Here is a 15,505-nt window from a genome sequence, read left to right on the forward strand (position 1 = left end):
TGACGGTACCTTTAGACCTCTTTCACACTTAGATCTTTGAGCTCCCGTCAAAATTTTTCTTCTGGATCCTTTTTTTTCCATAGATTTGTATTAGCGACGGATTGTGACGGATGGCCATCCGTTTCATCCGTCGTGCACTGGATCCGTCGAAAAATTGCTGTCCGTCGGGCGGGGACAATGGACAGAGGAACGTTTTTTCTGTACGTCGGAAAATCGCTCAGCGACGAATCCTGCACTGCCTGTTGTTGGCTATAATGGAAGCCTATGGACGCAGGATGTGTCGCTGACTGTCAAAAGCAGGAATCCAGCGACACGTTCCATCTTTTGAAACTGAGCATGCGTGGAAGAATTTCCAGTCAGGGAAATTCTCTCTCGCTCTCTCTTTTTACTATTGATGCTGCCTATACAGCATCAATAGTAACAAGATATAATGTTAAAAATAAAAAACTAAATAACAAATCGCAATATTCTCACCTTCCGGCATCCCGCGCAGCTTTACCGATGCTCGCGATGCTCCCGGCAGCTGGCGTTCCCAGTAATGCATTGCAAAATGACCCGATGACGTCGCAGTCTTGTGAGACCGCTACGACATCAGAGGTCATTGCACGTAAGGCATTACTGGGAACAGGAGCTGCTGGGAACATCGCGAGCATCGGTAACGCTGCGCGGGACGCCGGAAGGTAAGAATATTGCGATTTTTATTTTTTGTAATTATTTTTAGCCTGGGTTGTGTTGTGTATGCGTTTTCGCAGTGGAAAACCACTGCGAAGATGCATACACAACAGGTGCACATAGCCTCGATGGGTCCGTCAGAAAAACGGGCCCAGTGCACCCGTTTTTTACAATCTGCACAGGATCCGTCTTTTCAACATTTTGACGGATCCTGTGCAGATTGTAAAAACAGAAGTGTGAAAGAGGCATTAGAAAGATTACTATTTATATACTTACTAAATGGTATTTGCTCATTGTTTTTATCTAGGTTTTTTCTGTAAACAAACACAGTATGAATGTTCACCTACACATTGCACTTATATCAACAGGTATGCCGGTTATTTCTTTGGTATTTCTTTAGTTCCTTGTACTGGGTACATGTGTGTGTGCCCGCCTTCTCTTTTGGGCTTTGCAGCTAGACTATATATTTTCCACAGGTTTGTGTAAAACAGTCATGTCTGGGTCCTGCACTACCACCCTCCTTTTTGAGATCTGCTGGCATATAGCTAGGTGGGATACTAAAGTAACATAGGAACAGGGGTGGACATACCGCATGTGCAGCTGGTGCAGCTGCTCAATGGGCCCAGACATGAAGGGGGGCCCTGCAGGGTGGCTAACCCTGCGGGCAATCCCTCCAGGGGGCCCCTTGCCAGATTGCCCTCATGTGTGGCGACAGGGAGTGATCCCTGCAGCTCCGCTGCTTACAGGAGAAAATGGCAGCGGAGCTGCAGGGATCTGTCCTGTGTTCCCTGTCTGACACAGTCTTGTGGCTGGATGATGTCATCATCCAGCACACTTTTGTGTCAGAGAGAGGAAGCTGCCGGCGATGAAGATGCTGCAGCTGCAGGTAACGTGCGGAGTGGTGCTCTGTGTGTGTGTGTCTGTTTGTGTGTGGAGGTGAGCGGCGGTGTGTGTGTGTGTAGGTGGTGGAGAGGGCAATGATGGGGTGGTTGAGAGGGCAATGATGGGGGCGGTTTAAATGGAAATGATGGAGTTGGTGGGAGAGAACAATGATTGCGGTGGTGGAAGAGAACAATGATTGAGGTGGTGGAGAGGAAATGATGGAGGTGGTGGAGGGGGCAATGATGGGGTTGGTGGGGCAGAATGCAATGATGGAGGTGGTGGAAAGGGCAATGATGGGGTTGTGGGGGAGAAGACAGTGATGGAGGTGGCAGAAAGGACAATGATGGGCGGGGTGGGGAGGACAATTATGGGAGTGGTGGGGGGAGAACAATCAGGGCCGGTTCCAGGTTTTCATGGGCCCTGGGTGAAAGAGTCCCAGTGGGCCCCTTTAACACATACCACAATTTATAATGCACCGATACGGCAGAGAAATAAAGGTATAGTACAATGCCAAAGATTACACTTACTTCTTACATTACATGAGTGATATCTATTGTAGATTCTACATTAGCTCAGAAACCGGACAGTATAGTCCTCTACACAGAATAATGAGCCCCATATATTGCTCCAAACAGAATAATGAGCTCCATACATTGCCCCATACAGTATAATGGCCCCATAAAGTGCTCCATACAGTATAATACACACTACATAGTCCTCTATACAGAATAATGAGCCCCATATATTGCTCCAAACAGAATAATGAGCCACATATAATGCTCCATACAGTATAATGGGCACCAGAGTGCTCCATACAGAATGAGCCGCATATGTTGCTCCATACGGAATTGACCCCATATAATGCTCCATACAGTATAATGAGCCACATATAATTCTCCATACAGTATATGATGGGCCCCATCTATTGCTCCATATATAATGGGCCTCATATAATGCTCCATACAGTATATGATCGGCCCCATACAGTATACTGAGTCCCATATATTGCTCCATACAGAATGGGCCCCATATGATGCTCCATACAGAATGGGCCCATATAATACTCCTTACAGAATGGGTCCCATATAATGCTCCAAAAATAATTGGCCCCATAAAATGCTCCATGTATAATGGGCCCCATATATTGCTCCATATATAATTGGCCATATAAAATGCTCTATATATACTGTAATTAGTCCAATAAGATGCTTCATATATTATTGGCCCCATATACTGCTCCATATGTAATTGGCCTCATATACTGCTCCATATTGAATTGGCCCCATAAGATGCTCCATATTAAATTGGCCCCATATAATGCTCCCTATAGAATTGGCTTCATAAGATGCTCCCTATATTATTGGCCCCATAAGATGCTCCATATAGAATTAGCCCCATATAATGCTCAATATATGGGCCCCTTCTGATGGTCCCCATATATTACTCCACATATAAAAAAAAATGAAATACTCACCTCTCTTTGCTCGATGCTGCTCTGCTCTGGACTCCTCACCGTCGGCATCTTCCTGCTCTCTGTGCTGCGGCTGCTCAGGCAGAGGGCGCGCACTGGTGACATCATCGCGCCCTCTGACCTGAATGTCACAGTCAGAGGATGGAAGATGCTGCAGCACTGGAACCGAGAGAGGTAAGTATCACAAGTGCCGGGGCCCGGATCTGGCGGGGGGTCCACTCACGGGGGCTGGCACTATAGCGCGCCAGTGTCCCCAATGGTGAGTGGGCCCCCTGCCTGCTCAGGGCCCCGGCACTTGCCCAGGTGCGTCGGGTGCTGACGCCAGCCCTGAGAACAGTGATTGGGGTATTGGAAATGGAAATGATGGAGGTGGTGCGAGAGAACAATGATTAGGGTGGTGGAGAGGAAATGGTAGAAATGGTGAAGAGGGCAATGATGTTGGGGGCGGGGGAGAAGACAATGATGGAGGTGATGGAATGGGCAATGATGGGGGTGGTGGGGAGAAGGCAATGATGGAGGTGTTGGAAAGGGCAATGATGGGGTTGGAGAAGAAGAAAATGATTGAGGTAGTGGAAAGGACAATGATGCAGAGAAGGCAATGATGTAGGTGGTGGAATGGGCAATGATGGGGTGGCGGTGGAGGAGAAGGCAATGATGGAGGTGGTGGAAAGGGCAATGATGGGGTGGTGGGGAGAAGACAATGATGGAGGTGGTGGAAAGAGCAATGATGGAAGCGGTGGGGAGAACAATGATTGGGGAGGTGAAGAGTACAATGATGGAGGTGGTGGAGAGGGCAATAATGGGGGTGTTGGAGAGAACAATAATGGGTGTGGGGGATTGGGATGGGAGTAAGGGGGACTTATAATGGTCTTATGAACAGGAGGCGGGGAGGAGGACATTAGATATGGATGTGAAATGAATTGAGTGGTGGAGAAGGGTGCTAAGCCCATGAAAGCATCCTCCCCACCTTACAATTCATTGCGATGCTATCGGGGATTTAAAATTTATTGGGCATAGGACCCTTTATCATGAATTGATAGGTGGGAGAAGATGCTGTTATGGACTTATAATGTATTGGGAGGTGAAAGAGGATTCTCAGTACCTGAGAGCATCTTCTCCCACCCCCAAATTCATTATGATGTTATGATGCTATCAAGGATTTATACTGATTGGAGGGACACAGGAAAGGGACTAAGGCTATGTGGACACATTCAGGATTTGCAAGAGAAAATTCTGCAGCATATCCTAATGTGTTGGCAGGAAGGACACTGCGTAAAACACATTTATTTTTAGGCAACGTTTTTCCATGCTTTTGTAATGTATTTTCCCCCCATTAGAACCGGTGAAATACGCTGCAAGAATTGACATTATGCATATTTGAATTTGCTGCAAATCTGCAAAGAAAAAATAAGCAACATGTGAATGATACTTCAGGGATCTCACTTTCCTTGTACTGTGAAACCTTGCATATTTTCTGTGTGCACATAGCCTTACAGCTAATTGAGCAGAGTCAGAGACTGAATAATTTATATTATTGGGTGGCAAAGATTATAGTTAATGGGGGGCACAGCGCTGGTTCAGGGAGGAGACACAAGTATGTATATTTATTATTTTCTGGATTGCGACAATCATCGTGACAAGACGGGTTGTTGCTGTTGCTGGGAGATGTCGACATGAAGGTCTGGCCAGATGGAGAAGAAACAGGAGAAAGTGGCTCTAATTAGGCGAGATGTCAGCAGTAAGTGCCTAGATGTAGGTATTATTCTGTATCTGCACTGTGTGACGTGGAGTGATATTGTTATCTGTAAAATCCTTATTCTACATTCTCACATTTGTGTGAAATGTGCTTGTGCTTTCAGATTTTTTTATTGGATGGCACACGGACTTGTAAAGTTTTATAGGTCCCCTCACATATACATGAAAATTACGGATCTGAGAATGTTTTGTTCTGTTGCTATTTTGCGTCTGTAAAAGCGTACAGCACACCGACACTGCACACGGATACAGGAATGTAGCCTTATTATTTATAGCACAGTCCCTTGTTATATAGTTTCCTCTGATGCTATGTACAGCACTGTCTCCTACATAGTGTATTCTTGCTATTTTTGTTATTCACAGTGCCCTCTTTTATTTCATAGTCCCCTCTCTTGTTAGATATAAAACGATTGCTGATGGAGCAGCCGGTGACCAGACGACCAGTCCATCAGCTCCTCCATTAGAAAAGAAGCTTTCCCGTAGTACATCAGGCATGATTGCATTATATAGCTAACAATACAGGATGGTATGTAATAAAGACAGGGCTCTATATAATCCAATATGTAAGGGATGGAGCTGTACATAACAAGAGAGGGCACTGTGTAATGAGAGATGGCAATATACATAATAGAGGAGATAATGTAGGATATATGCGTGTATGTGTGTGTGGCTATAAAGTATATATACAGTATATATATATATATATATATATATATATATATATATATATATATATATATATATATATATATATATATATATATATATAGTAAGATTGCCGCCATACAAGACCTTGAGGGGAGATGTGTCATCGCGGCTATTAGCTGCGGTGATGTGAGCTCGGAAGCATGCTCCAGCACATCTATAATATAACGCTGGGAGCGTCACTCTGTCCGAAGCCTCTATAGACTGCGCAAGCGCAAGCGCCGGCGCAGTCTGGGCCTCACAGAGCGACGCTCCCGGGAGATCGCGGTGTGCATTCACACTGAACACACACCGCGATCTCCACCGCAGAAGCAGGGACCGCCAGGAGGGTGAGTATCGGCCTATATTCACCTGTCCCCGTTCCATCGCTGAGCGGCGCCATCTTCCCGGTCTTCGGTCTGTGGCCTTCGCCGGCACCGCCCTCTGACTGAACAGTCACAGCCAGGAGACCGGGAAGATGGCGGTGCGCAGCGATGGAACGCCGGACAGGTGAGTATAGTAAGTGCTGGGGGGCCTGAGCTGGCGGCGATACCGGCACCTGACCCCCACAGCGCGCCGGTGTCCCCGCCTGCTCAGGCCCCCCAGCACTCGGCGCCGAGCGGGTCAGAGGCAGTATGGGGACGCAGGATGGAGCAGCACATAAGGATGGGGACGCAGGATGCAGCAGCACATAAGGATGGGGACGCAGGATGCAGCAGCACATAAGGATGGGGACGCAGGATGGAGCAGCACATAAAAATGGGGACACAGGATGGAGCAGCACATAAGGATGGGGACGCAGGATGGAGCAGCACATAAAGATGGGGACGCAGGATGGAGCAGCACATAAGGATGGGGACGCAGGATGGAGCAGCACATAAGGATGGGGACGCAGGATGGAGCAGCACATAAGGATGGGGACGCAGGATGGAGCAGCACATAAGGATGGGGACGCAGGATGCAGCAGCACATAAGGATGGGGACGCAGGATGGAGCAGCACATAAAAATGGGGACACAGGATGGAGCAGCACATAAGGATGGGGACGCAGGATGCAGCAGCACATAAGGATGGGGACGCAGGATGGAGCAGCACATAAAAATGGGGACGCAGGATGGAGCAGCACATAAGGATGGGGACGCAGGATGCAGCAGCACATAAGGATGGGGACGCAGGATGGAGCAGCACATAAGGATGGGGACGCAGGATGCAGCAACACATAAGGATGGGGACGCAGGATGGAGCAGCACATAAAAATGGGGACACAGGATGGAGCAGCACATAAGGATGGGGACGCAGGATGCAGCAGCACATAAGGATGGGGACGCAGGATGGAACAGCACATAAGGATGGGGACGCAGGATGCAGCAGCACATAAGGATGGGGACGCAGGATGGAGCAGCACATAACAGTATGGGGACGCAGGATGGAGCAGGACATAAGGATGGGGACGCAGGATGGAGCAGCACATAAGGATGGGAACGCAGGATGGAGCAGCACATAAGGATGGGGACGCAGGATGGAGCAGCACATAAGGATGGGGACGCAGGATGGAGCAGCACATAAGGATGGGGACGCAGGATGCAGCAGCACATAAGGATGGGGACGCAGGATGCAGCAGCACATAAGGATGGGGACGCAGGATGCAGCAGAGCATGACAGGATGGGGACGCAGGATGCAGCAGCACATAAGGATGGGGACGCAGGATGCAGCAGCGCATAACAGGATGGGGACGCATGATGGAGCAGCGCATAACAGGATGGGGACGCATGATGGAGCAGCGCATCACAGGATGGGGACGCAGGATGGAGCAGCGCATCACAGGATGGGGACGCAGGATGGGAGCAGCGCATCACAGGATGGGAGCAGCGCATCACAGGATGGGTCGCAGGATGGGAGCAGCGCATGACAGGATGGGGACGCAGGATGGGAGCAGCGCATGACAGGAAAGGGAACGCAGGATGGAGCAGCGCATGACAGGATGGGGACGCAGGATGGAGCAGCACATGACAGGATGGGGACGCAGGATGGAGCAGCGCATGACAGGATGGGGACGCAGGATGGAGCAGCACATACCATGATGGAGACAATATACCAATATAAATGCTCGCCACCCGGGCGTAGAACGGGTTCAATAGCTAGTACTGTATAGTGCTGAGAGAGTTATCATTATCAGGCCATTCCAGGGCCAGGCTTTACGAGCAATCATAAGAGATGGGTGGGAATTACTGTTCACATATCCCAACCCCCAGGGGTGTGGTTTGACAGATAAAATGGAGAAAAGGAGATCGAGTTTCTCATTCAGTGTCTGTGGCTGGAGGTGTGGAGACCTCCAGTGTGTGTTGCTAAAGTTACTGACCTGAGCGGGCGGACCTGGAGTACCATAAGGACTACTTACTTGCAGTTTGTTGTCACTTTGTACCAGAAAAGGCTCCATTTTGTTTTGCCATCTGGAGCGATTTATGAACGTTGAATAAACTTGCCTGGACATTACAGCAATATAGAGTCCGGTGCCTACTTCAACGCAGCTGAGTGAGTGCAAAACTCTACAATATATTATATGTATAATATATATATATATATATATATATATATATACACATATATATATGTATATATACTGTATATATATATATTTTTTTCACCATAAAAAGAGGGGGCCAGACACATTTCTTGCCCTAAGCTGTCAGTTTCCACCCCTACATCCTACAACCATCCTGATTGGGTTCACGTCGTTAAGGTGGGAATGCTTTTATACTCTTTTGATCAAAATAGCATTCGCTATGTTATTTACATGTACTACATTTATTTATTTACTTACTGCAGGGCATGACAATGATGTGTGTGGACCCACTGCACCATGGGCGGGCTTACCCTGTAGGAGCCTGACTAAGTGACTACCTGGTTGTCACTAGAGCCTCTGGTGCTCAGGATTGGTTTGACTGCAGGGCAGTCCCTGGACCTACAGCAGCTGACCCATTGTTCAAAGCGGGAATGCACTGCACAGAAGGGCAAAGGCAGAAGCGTAGTCAGAAGGTCCAATGTCAGGGCAAGCAGCATGGGTTCACAATACAAAGCTGGGATCAGGAGCAGAGAGGTCAGACAGAATGGGTACATGAGCTGGGTCGGTAACAGGAGTAACGAGACAAAATAGCAATTAAACTGATTGCTGGAGACAGACAGGAACTAGGGACCTAAGTTCAGGCAGGAGGAGCTGCCTAATATATTCCCTGCTGGCAGGCGATAAGTTAGGGAATCCAAGACCTGAAGGACACAGCAGGGTTAAATTGCTGCAGGATCTGGCTGTGCTTCCCTACAGCAAAGTGGAGACAACAGGAAGATGCAGCAAAGCTGGTAGAGCAGCATGAGGTAACTCAGCATGGCAGCCTGACACAGAGTGGGGAAAATGGTGAATGCAATGAGTAGCACGGCGCTGAGACCATGTGTGAGTTACTGCCATGACACAGAGTATTTGCTGATTGTTTCTATCCCTATTTTTGTATTTATTGGAATAAACTTTTAAGCGCTTCACATCCTTGGCTACTACTGCCAGACTGAAGCGGTGGCCAGTAACATAGACAATAAGCAGTGAGCAACAAAATTAAAAATCCATTTGCTCTTGAAAATGCAGTGACTTTTTAATAAGTAAACAGCAAAGTTGTTTGATTTCTAGCACTTTGCAATTTTCCCATATAAGAAGATGAAACAACCCCTTTAAGGGCTAACTAAATATGTAATGATAAGCAGCAGTTAGCCATTAAAAGGTGTCAACTTCTGCGCAGCACAGTACAGAGATACTCCGTACTTTTATATTAACCTGTGCTTGGAGGGGTCCATAAGGTAGGCATCCACAACTCCTGCTTATGAGCTGGCATGAATCCTGAGCAAATGTTATCTGCTACGTCACCCGCTCTTATGTATATTTATTGGCATTTTCAAGCAATAAATTTACCAAATACCAGCTGTCAATAATTTCCGTACATCTGTCTTATTGTTTGATGAAAAAGCTAGGAGTTATCGAGGTTTTGATGTCAGGTGATAGAAAACTCATGTCAGATGATTGGTGTGAAGAATTCTTCAATGCTTTGTGAAGTAAAAAATCTCTGCATCATTGCAGGCAATGTCCAGACAGAGGAAATGCTGAACGTTCTTAATGTTCATTTTACAACCAGAACATAATCTTCTTGCCAAGATCTCATAGCCTATAAACTGAAATGTATTTTAATATTGTGTGCTAAATGAGAGACATCTGGACGGGAAGAATATAGACTAATGTATTAATTTTGTGTTTTGTCTAGTTGTTTTCCAGTAAGCTTGCAGCATTTTACATATCCTCTTCGCTTTATGAAGTGTAGCTTTAATTGTGTACATGTTGTATGTCAATGGAGTATTTAACACCTGGTAGTGACATAATGCAGCGAATGGCCCTGTACAAAATGACCTCCAACGAGTGTTCCTACATTTCAGTTTTATGCGTATTACATGTCAAGTCCTTAGAGACAGCCCTGTAGTTTCTGAGTTTCTCACACACAATGTAAACTATAAGGCAGGGGCTCTATAAAGTCTACAACACTTTGGTGCCCTGTAGCTTATTCCGCTTGCATAACCTGCTGACCACGGTGGAAAAGTCATTCACCCTTCTTTAGATTTTTCCTAGTAGACTTTTGCATTTATTTGACAATACATGGAATGGTTTTTGGTCCTAAATGTTATATTATCTTCACATTTTGCAAATTTTTCCTTACTTGATGTTCTGTGGCTGTGACCACATTTATATCTCGAGAACTCGTGTCTTAGTCTTCGCTCAGTACTGCCAGATTTTGTAATTCCGGTAACTTTGGCAGAATCCCTGTGGTCACTGTAAATTGTATATCCATAGCTTTTTACTCTAATAAATGTTTCCCATAAGACATCTATAATTTATTTGCTTCGATAAATTTTCTCATGATGAATATTGTCTCAAATGATCAATCTGGATAAATTAAAACTAATGTACATTAGTTATTGGGCTATTTAACCTACATAGAGGCCAATATGTGTACTAATAAATAGTAACTGCAAATATCAACATAATTCTACAAAAAAAGGAGACTATTTGAAAATTAAATATCATGTCTATTGTTTTAAAAGAAACATCATAAATCTCTAAACCATTCAAGGGATACAGTGGGTACGGAAATTGTTCTTCTGACCGCTTTAAATTTTTCACTTTTTGTTTCATTGCAGCCATTTGGTAAATTTAAAAAAAAAAAAAATTTTCATATTAGTGTACACTCTGCACCCCATCTTGACTGAAAAAACTGAAATGTAGCAGTTTTTGCTCATTTAATAAAAAAGAAAAACTGAAATATCACATGGTCATAATTATTCAGACCCTTTGCTCAGACACTCATATTTAAGTCACATGCTGTCCACTTCCTTGTGATCCTCCTTGAGATGGTTCTACTCCTTCATTGGAGCCCAGCTGTGTTTAATTAAACTGATAGGACTTGATTTGGAAAGATACACACCTATCTATATAAGACCTCACAGCTCACAGTGCATGTCAGACCTAAATGAGAATCATGAGGTCAAAGGAACTGGCCAATGAGCTCAGAAACAGAATTGTGGCAAGGCACAGATCTGGCCAAGGTTACAACAGAATTTATGCAGTACTCAAGGTTCCTAAGAGCACAGTGGCCTCCATAATCGTGCAGTAGGGAGATGGGAGAAAGTTCCACAAAGTCAAAGTTGGGCCTTTATGGCAGAGTGACTCAACGGAAGCCTCTCCTCCGTGCAAGGCATATGAAAGCCGTATAGATTTTGCTAAAAAAAAAAAAAATACATGAAGGACTCCCAGACTATGAGAAATAAGATTCTCTGATCTGATGAGACCAAGATAGAAGTTTTTGGTGATAATTCTAAGTGTTATGTGTGGAGAAAGCCAGGCACTGCTCATCACCTGCCCAATACAATCCCAACAATGAAACATGGTGGTGGCAGCATCATGATATTGGGGCATTTTTCAGCTGCAGGGACAGGATGACTGGTTGTCATTAAAGGAGACATGAATGTGGCCAAGTACAGAGATATCCTGGATGAAAACCTCTTCCAGAGTGCTCTGGACCTCAGACTTGGTCAAAGTTTCACATTCCAACAAGACAATTACCCTAAGCACACAACTAAAATAACAAAGGAGTGGCTTCAGAACAAAACCCAATTGAGCATCTCTGGAGAGACCTGAAAATGGCTGTCCACCAATGTTCACGATCCAACCTGACGGAACTGGAGAGGATCTGCAAGGAAGAATGGCAGAGGATCCCCAAATCCAGGTGTGAAAAACTTGTTGCATCATGACCAATAAGACTCGTGGCTGTACTAGCTCAAAATGATGCTTCTCCTCAATATTGAGAAAAGGGTCTGAATACTTATGACCATGTGATATTTCAGATTTTCTATTTTAATGAATTTGCAAAAATTACTATATTTCTGTTTTTTTCTGTCAAGATGGCGTGCAGACAAAAATGAGCTTTTTTATTAATGAGAAAAAATGAACTTTTTTGAATTTACCAAATGGCTAAAATGAAACAGAGTTAAAAAATGTAAAGGGGTCTGATTACTTTCCGTACCCATTGTAAGTGTAGCAGGAAAAAGATCTTATTGTTCAGCTGGGTTACATGATTATACAATACGGTTGTATAAAAAAATTGCCAGTATATTTGCAAAAATCAGCACCAAATAACATTAGTAAATGTAATTTTCCAGTTAAAACAGACATAAGATTGGTGTCAAGCCAAATGTTGATGTAAGCTTGTATATAAAAATACCATTTGGAAGATGTAGTAAAGCTCTGAAGAAGCTAATGCGAAATGTGCGTTAGGAGTGTCACCTTTGTACAGCACAAGCAAACCCTGTTAATAATACTTTTAAACTTGACACTTAATGCTATGGCTATTTTTACTATCACATAGTTCACCTAAGAATTATGTTTAATTTTGCTATATGTGCCAATTATATCCATTCCAAGGGGATTTCATCTGCTATTGTTATTAAATCATATGGCTGTTACTTTGAAGTATATCCACTTCATAATTTCATGGTTTGATATCTTGGCACCATTTAAACTTTTCAAATTAATAAAAATGGTCTATACTACCAAATTGTATTTTTACATACAAGCTTACAACAACATTTGGTTTGACACCAATCTTTTATTGTATGTTTTCTTTTGAAAATTACATTTACTTATGCTATTTGGTTCTACATTCTTTGTATTTTTGCAAAAGCACTCAGACTTTTTTTTGATACAACCATGTTATATGATCAATTGTAACCATTGCACGATGCCCATCTGTACAATAGGACCTGTTTCCTGCTATACCTATCCCCTGTACTTTTTTAATCTTTTATCATGTTCTTTTCAAATCAATAAAGATTATGTTTAATGTTCAAATGGTTTCCTTCTTTTTAGACCAGCAGAGGCATTTAGGCTAGTTTCACCCTACATTACAGGAGCCTTTGTTGTCTCCACCAGAGGTTTCTATATAAAATCTTGAAGGAGATTAAACCCTGAGGGAACCATTGATTGTAATCAGGCACACTTTGAATTATGTTTGCCTTTTTTTCGAGAGGTGTCTGTCTTTGATGCCAAACCCAAAACTGCAGTAGAATATTCTCTAAAAGATGGAAATTAACTCCAAACTCCGAAGTTGTTGCATTTGCACTATATTTGCCTAATTTTACTCAGTCTCCATGGAGGTTTCATCTGAATCCAATTTATCTAGGCTTCAGGTGGAAGCCCCAGATGGAGATCGTAAATGGGGAGAAATTGAATACCAAGTTCAATGAGCTATAATACCAAAAATATGACATTTACCCAATAAGACCACAGAAACAGAGACATTTATTTGTTTGCTGGGGTGAAAAACTCAGGTCAGCCTCATTACTGTAGTGTCCAAGAACACCATGAAATATCTTGTGATATATTTATGGGTTTCATTCCAAATAGTACATGGTTCCCACAAACAGGAACCATGAAGCGGGTCATCAGACTGTACACCAGAACTACACAATATTACATAGATTGATCCCCAAACTATTACTTCATGTGCTGTATTAATTGTTCTATTATTTAGTGTTTCCTTCCTTAGTTATGCTATTATTGTAATTCATAAGCTCTTATATGATACAATATGTAAGTAATTGTGCATTAGCTATCTTATGGGTAATATGTTTCTTTTGTTTTTCAGACCTGGACCTGTGGAACCTGTGGAGTATATGACTAGTCCACGAGTAGTGTACAAAGATAGAGAGCCACCATACTACTATGATGTGGCATCTCCAAGCACCAAAGGTACCCATCCTAGATCCCAGACCCATCATGAAGACAACTATCGGTTTCCTCCATATCATCCACCAACAACCAGGGGTCCTCTACGACAAGATGTGCCACCTTCTCCACCTCAACCACACAGATTGCCAGGCTACGGTACTGGAGGAAGATCAGGGCAGGATCGGACCCAGTACAGAACTCAAGATCCAAGACAGAAAAACCCTATGACTGCAGCTGTATAGACTGAAACTGCAAATCAATGTATCTGACGGGAAAACTATTACTTACCTGTCACATGTATAAATATAACCAATGTTATGCTGCTGAAAATTAAAATGAGAAAACAATTGAATGGTACGTGAGGTATTCCAACAGCCTTCTGTACAACAATAACTATTCCAAAAGTGCATTAATTCTACATGTTTTTATGAATATAGATTATAACCACATGTACTGTACAGCTCTCAGCATTTCAATTTCCTGAATATGAAGGAATTTTAGGTATTCGTTTTACACTTGGTTGTGTGGCATCAACAGGTGGTCATAGCATCCATACTGAAGTATCAATTCCGGAATGGAAAATAACTGAAAAATGACGTGACTGTCTGGAGGTACATGAGAAAGCATGTTTGCATTATAAATCCTGCATACCTGATCCCAAGGTGACAACAATGTAAGAAAAAAAAATCAATTTTTTACATTTGCTTTCTAACTTTTTCTATTTTTATAGGGTACTTATTTTTATGTATAACGCTTTGACTGTCTTCTTCAGAACAAACATGTCTGCATTTTGAAGGTTGTAGTGTCCACAAGTCATTGTTATTTTAGCATATTCTTCTATTTGTATGGTTTCTGTTCTTTTCTGCTTGTTATTCTACAATAGAGCCCAACAGACCATTAGTACCTTACAATGTGTACTACCAGGCCAATAGCAGACTACCTCTGGGATGCAGCACAACTCTTCTGCTCCAAGCGGTTTTGTATTTTATGATGATCACTTTATATGGATAAATAAATGTTGATTTTAAACATTAGATTTGGTCCGCCACCTTAATTCTTCCATTTATAAAGTGCAATGCTGGATTAATTCCCTTTACTGATGCATACACAGCACATATTAGTAACTCCGCCTTGTAAATTTATAACCACATGACGTGCCTGTGAGTATATATATTGTGACAGGGTCACTGGCACTGTATGTGAGGGGCTATGTGTGTCACAAAGATTGCTTTCTTCTGTGATCTGAAACCGATATGTTTCTCTCCAGCATGCTAGGTGCTAAAGGGGTTATCCAGCCATTATAAGGGACTGTTTTTTGGTGAGTAGGTGAGAGATGGGCAGGACGCCTACTCACCATATCTACATCTCAAGAGTGTGGCTAGGGTGTTAAATGTTCAGCCACTGTTTTCTTCCCTCTGTGTTGTGTTTGAAGCAGAAAGTCTCCAGACGTGGCTCCAGGAGTAGTTGAAGACATATGGTGGTCTGAACGGGCGAATCCCGCAACCTTATGGACTTTGCTGTGATTTATCTATTGTTTTGCCAGAAAGGCCATGTTTATTTTGTTAAACCCTGCCAGGGTCTATGCTGTGTTATAATAAACCAGCAGGTGACTTAAAATAAAATTTGGACACGTTTATTACTTTAAGACTAGGTGTAGATGACAACGTATTCTCTCATGAAAGAGAATTGGGTTGATTATGCTAATCACATTTTGATCAGAATTTGATTAG

At 43.5% G+C, this 15,505-nt stretch overlaps 1 protein-coding gene across 5 annotated transcripts in view; it reads left to right on the forward strand.

Moving 5' to 3' along the window:
* The window catches only part of PARD3B (par-3 family cell polarity regulator beta), a 2,197,040-nt gene extending 2,182,231 nt beyond the window's left edge, over window positions 1-14,809 (forward strand). For 4 of the 5 annotated variants that reach the window (XM_069733662.1, XM_069733664.1, XM_069733663.1 and 1 more), the window contains exon 23: window positions 13,693-14,809. In XM_069733662.1, the coding sequence (XP_069589763.1) occupies window positions 13,693-14,017 (325 nt within the window). In that variant the 3' untranslated portion in view covers window positions 14,018-14,809. The remainder of the gene's footprint in view (window positions 1-13,692) is intronic. The other variant, XM_069733666.1, reaches the window with a different exon arrangement.
* The last annotated feature ends 696 nt before the right edge of the window (window positions 14,810-15,505 follow it).

This window comes from Ranitomeya imitator, chromosome 7 (assembly GCF_032444005.1).
Source record: "Ranitomeya imitator isolate aRanImi1 chromosome 7, aRanImi1.pri, whole genome shotgun sequence".
NCBI lineage: Eukaryota > Metazoa > Chordata > Amphibia > Anura > Dendrobatidae > Ranitomeya > Ranitomeya imitator.